The sequence below is a fragment of the Pollachius pollachius genome (genome assembly GCF_949987615.1).
Source record: "Pollachius pollachius genome assembly, chromosome: 4".
Taxonomy (NCBI): Eukaryota; Metazoa; Chordata; class Actinopteri; order Gadiformes; family Gadidae; genus Pollachius; species Pollachius pollachius.
Genome location: NC_136937.1, coordinates 18,300,658 through 18,308,157, shown reverse-complemented (window position 1 = coordinate 18,308,157; position 7,500 = coordinate 18,300,658). Strand labels below are relative to the sequence as shown.

At 43.1% G+C, this 7,500-nt stretch overlaps 1 protein-coding gene across 1 annotated transcript in view; it reads left to right on the top strand.

Moving 5' to 3' along the window:
* Positions 1-7,500, top strand: part of fibcd1b (fibrinogen C domain containing 1b) — a gene marked incomplete at both ends in the record, with an annotated part of 95,566 nt that overhangs the window by 52,813 nt on the left and 35,253 nt on the right. Inside the window, one exon of the mRNA XM_079735951.1 lies at positions 4,263-4,359. Coding sequence (XP_079592077.1) covers positions 4,263-4,359 — 97 coding nt within the window. The remainder of the gene's footprint in view (positions 1-4,262; positions 4,360-7,500) is intronic.

The following is a 7,500-nucleotide window of genomic DNA, read 5'->3' as shown; positions in this document are numbered from 1 at the left end:
TCTTTATTTTTTCCAAACCCACACACCAATAGAAACGTTTCTGTCTGCTTTAAGATACGTTCTAGAATGGCTTCCCCGATTAATGATACGTAATAGGAGAGCTGCTTAAATTCTCCCTGGGCCCGGCAATCACTTAAATGCTTCCTTCTTGCAGCCTTCCAAACCTCATAGCCTACCATCATGGTTGCCGGTTCTTGGGTGTAGCGTTGGAAGCTATCTGTCTCGGTGGTTGCATCAATTCCCATAAGTGCCTAATGCAGTTATGAGAAAGCCTCCAAAAGCAGGGAGTTCCTAGCCTGAAAACCGGACGAATCTGCACGCTTATGCTTAGTTTTCTCTGGCATGTGTGTCCGTCCCCCTCCCGTTCTGACAGATTTCAGCATAACTGGTGATCTTATATGGGGCTGGTCTGATACGAAGACTGTACAGAGGAGCACCCTAGAGGAGCGCCCTATAGCAGCGCCCTATAGGAGCCTCCTATAGGGCGCTGCTATAGGGTGCTGCTATAGGGCGCTCCTATAGCAGCGTCCTATAGGAGGCAACTAAAGGAGGCTCCTATAGCAGCGCCCTATAGCACCGCCTATAGGAACGCCCTATATCGCTCATTGCTCTGATTGGTTGTAGGTCTATCCAATGGTATCCAGAGATATATTGGTTTGCGGTTGTTGATAAAGCCCTTTTGAAATCAAAGTAAACTGAGCGGTTCCAGACAAATACACATTTGGCGAATTTGCACGGCAATGTCAGGCTGGGCCAATCCCAGTCCTCTATTTGCAACCAGCTCCATCCCACTATTACGATTAACAAGCAAGCGCTGACCCATGCAGCGTTCCACGTGAAACATGTGCTCCGTTCATTCATACTTTCCTACAGGGGCGACAGTAGCTCAGGAGGTAGAGAGGGTTCACTGGTAACCGGAAGGTTGCTGGTTTGATCCCTGCCTCCTCCTAGTGTCGAGGTGTCCCTGAGCAAGACGATTTGGCTTTGGCCCTGCGTGGTTGACTCTACAATTGGTGTGTGAATGTGTACATGAATGTTTGTAAGTCGCATTGGATAAAAGCGTCAGAAAAATCCCCTAAATGTACAATGCCCAGAAGCACACAGTGGTCCTTGTAGCAGCACATGTTAACACACACCAAAACCTGTCCGGCTCGCTTCACCTCGTCCGAGGCTGCCGTCAGTGGCCCGCTCATGTGGGGGCGGGTGGATGTGTGAGACAAATGATCCCTGAAGGGAGTCGACCCATCGGGTCTCGAGGGCACACACACACACCTTGACCTTCAGGGTCAATTTACAATTATAGCCGAGGGATCTCAACAGAATTGTGGGACGGGAAAGGGAAACCAGGGAACCATTGAACAGGAGGTTTCAACCCTAATCATAAACCTGCCAGCTCTCTAATTGCTTATCGGTTAGCCATTTTAAATCAGCCTCGGGTGACCAGTGGTCAACAATAACCGGCGTATGGCGTTAAACAAAGACTTCAACCCTACATAGTACAGCGAAGGCATCTCAAGAATATTAATGTAAAGAATTATTTTTGCTGATATTTCACTGCCCCCAAAATGGACTTTGGTCCCAGGTCTAAAAAGACGAGATGATCACAGCCCATTTAGATAGATAGATATCTATTATGTATTATTAGCACATCAATCCTATCAGACAGCCTTTGTGGACGTCGGTCATGTCTTGTTCTGCAGTCAGACGGGGGGGGGGGGGGGGGGGGGTTTGCCAATAGCAATAACATTGGCGCTCTCCATTGTTCCGGAAAAGGTCACAAGAAAACTTAAGCAGAAAAGAGATAGACAGATTAAACTGGACTAAACTGGTTCCTGGTTAGAGGCTTCCGAACCATGTTGAAAGATGGAGATACAGATCTGGCTGTCCTTCCTTTAGGATTAAAGAAGGGATGAAGACCATGAGGGAGAGGACGAAGAGGAGGCGGAGATCCTCCCCATTATGTTTGAACAAAACGTTATCGAGTCATCTCCTCCCAGTTTGAACAACCCTTGGTTTGCTAAATGGGGGATGGAGAAAGAGGAGAGAGAGGGGAGGGCAAAGGAGTTAAAAAAACGATTAACACTCTTCCATTATTCCTGTAAAGGGTTGGAGATCTGGTGGAGTGATGAACAAATGCTGAATGAAGGGGTGGAGATCTGGTGGGCAGTGATGAACACATGCTGAGCTTCTATTGAATGACAAAAATGAGGGCTTTTCCCTCAATGGATTTTCGAGTTTAAATAAATAAATCAAATCAAACCAATGCAACACCAGTATATATATTTTGAAAGGTCTTGCAGCACATATGGTGTGATACATATGTTGCAAATATCTCTGACTCCCGTTGAGATCAGTCTGTTACACTTGAAGATTGGTCGGATTATGCTGCTCTATTGTGTTAAGTATTGGGCATTTACGCTGATTATCTTTAGCTGTGACTTAATAAGCTACTATGACATTGTCAGATAAGAAGGAAATTAAAGTGTTTTCTTTCTCATTCCTTAAGTGGGAAAAAGTATTACGTTATTTCCACCAGTTTGGAACAAAAATACCATGCTAGGGTAGGGATGGAAGTCCAAACATACATGCAGCTGAAAACACACACCCTCTACTCTACGTATCGATTCATCCCAGGGATGAGATCTAATTAGTTCCTGTGAAATATGATGATGATGATGATGATGATGATGATGATGATGATGATGATGATGATGATGATGTTAATGACATGCTGATGGTCGTTAACGTGGGGCTAGGTCCAGTTACAGATAATGAGACTGCGTATTGCATAACATGAAGAGTGTGCCTGTGTGTGTGCGTGCATGCGTGTGTGTGTGTGCGGTGGAGGGTGGCTGGCAATCCTGGATTCTGATTGGAGGAAAATGGAAAACATTGGAGCACCGCCAGACCTTCCTCAAGATCTCGGCCAGGATGTCGTTTATCAAGGGAGCGATGCAGGGATTTTCTGCTTTGAGATTGAGCATCTTAAGAGAGAGGAGGAAGTGAGATTCTGATTCGTAGCCTGCGTGGGGGAGTATGATAAGGTGAAGGTGTCTGCTACGATCAAGGGATTCCAGCTCTTTTGGAAGAAGAAGATTAGGTTACCCCTGGTAGCTTAGCTTAAAGAAGTCGCGGAGGCATGGAGGGTGAAACGTCTGCGGGATGATGTCTCATGGAATCATGGATGACAGAAAGGCTGATGACGATGATTAGATCGTCAAGATGGCGATGAAGGTGAAGATTTTATTTTGAATTTAGTTTCTCGATTTCCGATGGGGGATAGTTTGAGCCAGTCATCAGTCATGTTGAACAAAATATGTCTTATACAATTGGTTTTGTTATTTTCAACACAAACCCTGACCTTCACTTTACGACCGTCATACCCTGTTTTCAATCTGTGGGTGTTTTTCTCTGAAGGAGTACATTACCTCCGCCTTCGCTTGACACCTGAAATGTCAGCTCTTTTGGTGGATAGAGAATTTCATTGATGATATGGATACCGCACTCATCGCACACATGCACAATCACACACACGCACACACACACACACACACACACACACACACACACACACACACACACACACACACACACACACGTGCATTAGGCAATGCATAAACACAAAAACTGGCGGACAAATGGAGACCTACACACACACAACCTTGCGCATGAAAGCACACACGCACACACACAAACACACACACACAAACACATACACACACACACAAACACACATACACACATACACACATATAAAAAGAAACCAAAACAACATGAATGAATCAAATATTTAGTTTCATTTTATGAAAGTCTTGCTGAAAAAAGTGCTTTCTACACATCACTAGTCTTGCTCAAATTTCATCATTTGAAGAGCGTAGAAAGGCGGATAATTTAATCGCCCAGCCTGTATATTAAGACATATTAAAAATTACTGTATTACAGATATGACCTCCTTTCTACGCCTCTCATTTGGTATGCAGATTGCATTGCAATTTTCATTCAAAGTCAATCAAGATTTAATGGATTCCCTTTATTATCTACCGACAAATTGCCTTTTTAGTGTGGAGAACATCTGCATTATTCATCGTCAATGAGTAAGCATTCGTGACTTGTTTGAGGAGAAACCAACTTACCGACGTCCTTACTGCTAGATTAAGTCTGTTTCCAGGCGCCGCTGTCACTCAGAATGTCTAAAGAACTGTCTGGAGTTCTGGCTTCAAAGGGAATTCTGTGTGACCCTTGACCTCTCTGGCAATCCCTAGGTGATCCAGCGCCGGGAGGATGGCTCAGTGAACTTCTTCCGAGCCTGGGACTCCTACCGCGAGGGTTTCGGCAAGATCACAGGGGAACACTGGCTCGGTAAGTCTGTGTGTGTGTGTGTGTGTGTGTGTGTGTGTGTGTGTGTGTCTGTGTGTGTCTGTGTGTGTGCGTGTGTGTATGTGTGTGTGAGTGCTTGTGGTGTCTATTGGATGATGAACTTGGGTTCAAGTTTGCCCGCTAGTGTACGCCTACGATTTACCGCTGTGGTTGACCTTTAAAGTACAACTTGAGAATGAGGTCAGACCCCAGAAGAAAAGTGACCATGTTTTTAATCAGCACCACATGTGAGGAAAACGCTGAAAATAAAAAAAGATGAGTTGATCAAACTGAACAAAAATCCTAGCCTCTATTTTCATGGCTTTCCTGAAACCCATTTCAAACCAAATCCCAAGGATTGTAACCAATCATTCCACAAACCAGAGTCTATTTTCCTCCACAGCAAACATTTGCTAATATTTTTGTGTATGCTGGCAGGTTTACGTCTTAAACAATTAAATCAAAAACTCATGCAATCATATCATAGAATCATAACATGTCATTGCCTCCCTCGCAGAAAGCCTGTATTACCGTGTTGATGACACTTTTTCACAGTCCACTTACCTCCCATCCTACCTGCATTTACCCCCCACACTAAGTGCCTGTTTTGTTTGAGTAAGGTGTCACATCTAGGAGTAAGGCAAATACGTCTTCAGTGCTGTTTCACATTGGTCTCCAGCCTCCACAAAAGAGAACCACATTCAGTATCCTCCTTAGAGTTAAAGAAAAGCGAGATGCTCGCGGTGAAGAACGCCTTTGTGTGCCCTGGGTTGTTTCATTTCTGGAACACCACCATATAAATGGACATGGTTGATTTTTTTGCTGGCCTGTTGCCTTACGTCCGCAATGTGATCTTTCTGTCAAAATCAACAACTGGACAGTGCTCGTATTTAATTGAGTCATTTTTCTACAGAAACCATTCCATGGATCATAAATGTTGGTCTACTGAAAATCTAACAACCTGAATTAATAATGCAAACCCATTTTAGATTTGCTATTTGTGTTTCATAAGGTCAACTTGGGTCTTATAAAGACAGTTTTTCCAGTGTGTGATTAAAACCCCTGTTTTTATGACATAAATACCAGTAACCCAGGCAAAGTAAATAAAACACAAAACATGGCAGTCGTGTCATTTGGCACTTTCACGTGTCTTCCTACGTCTACAAATTATTATTTCTGAATCCCTTTTGCCTGTCAATCACAGGTTCACGAAATGCAACACATTCTTAACGGCAAAACTAGAAAGGGAAGGAGGTGATAGGGAGGTGAGAGGGAGGTGAGAGGGAGGAGAGAGGGAGGTGAGAGGGAGGAGAGAGGGAGGTGATGTTGTTTTGGTTGCTTTCTTTGAAATTTGGCCCTCTGTCACTCTTTTCAGCTCGCACTATACAACTTTGGTATCGCTTACCTGCAGAACCTTTAAACACAACATATACAGAATGTTTGTATAGTTTTGCCCACAGAGGAAAAGCACTGTGCAGAATATGTAGAGAGAGTAATGTAAATAGATGACATCTCGGTCTGAGGCCAGACCTGCAGGACCATTAGGGAGAGTGCAGTTTGCAATGGAGTACGTGTTCTGAATGCTACGTGTTAGCTACACTGTGGCAGCGCGGCAGGAATACGGAAAACTCAAGGTTTAGCAGAGTGCATCTGAATGAGCCGGCTGGCCACTTTGAACCTCCCTGAGCACCTTTGCTTATTCAGAGGGTGCTGTGTTGTCTCGTCATCCCCGTCATCGATTACCCTCTGGGCAAAAAAATGAAAAATGCATTTGCGATCGCCGTGAACCAGGGGCTGAATTTCATCGCGGGGCCACGGATGTTTCTCTCCCTAATGTCACCTTTCTCCAACTCTGCGGCCGTGCAAAACTTTAGGCCTTCTCCAAATACACCAATATTGTGTTAAACCAATAGTATATATACATAAAAAGTATTTTAATACATGAAATCCGTCTGACAAATGTTGCAGTTATGGTTTAAGGTGACGCAAATGAAGCGACAAGAATGGCGTAACGAACTAAAATGTCTCTGTTGACTCATTCTTGTGTAATTACGTTTAATTGTGTGTGCATTTTAACGAGCACAACAAACAAAAGTAGCTTTCATTTAAATTGTCATTTCAGGCATTGGGATAATGTGCTCATTGGAATGGAAGGGCCATTAAAATTACATTAATGAATGGACTAAAAACTTGGGCATCTCACCAAACATAAGCACACAAGTGTAAAAGCAAGCCAATCATACATATATTTATTATTAAACATGTATCTTTTCAGATGGTCCCAGAAGATTGAAGAGCCTCTAGGTAAAAGAAGACTCTTAATCTGCTAAAAGTATTTATAATGATAGAAATGCTGGTCTTCTTTTTTAAATAGTAGGATGAATATTGTTATAATAATATTATTACTACTAGTACTAGCCATCAACCTTATCATTGCCTTCATTATTATCACAGTGTAATATAATAGTTAACACCTTAAGAAACACAGCGGAAAGACTTAGGTTTACCAGAAAAAGCAAAAGACAACAAAGGACAAGCAGATTATATTTGTTATTTTGGTTCAGGTGAAAGCGCTACTTTCTGCTCAGTTAACTGTATATATGGAGGTGATGCTCGACTTGTTCTTTTTTTAATGAGAAGCGAAGGTTTCTTGAGTGTGAAAGAGGCAGCTTTGATGTGACGGAACACTGGGATTTTTAGAAATACTTGTTTTCAAAACCTGAGGAAAAACACATCCAAATAGATGTTAGTACAAGGTTAACAACGATGAGCTGTCAATACTTCAACAACGTTTGTTAATCATTTCACGGTTACCTATTGGTGTAAGAATATGGATGAAATTAAACAGACCTTGATAACACCTTCCTTGTCGACAAGCAAGATAAGTTTGAGTAAAATGCGAATAGCCCTCTTATGGTCATAAGTCAGCAGTGTAATACGTTTGTCAGTCTGAAAAGCTGTGATGCTGCCATGAAGGGATGCTTCTGTTGCAATGGGGCAGGAATGAGTCCTCATGCGTAACTCAAGTGTGCAGTGCTCCTCTGGCCCAGGGCTGTTCGTCCTCATCTCTTGTTGTCTGTGGGAACACAATTTGCTAGGAGAGCAGCCACAAAAAGAGACCCTCTATCTCAGGGCCTGATTCAA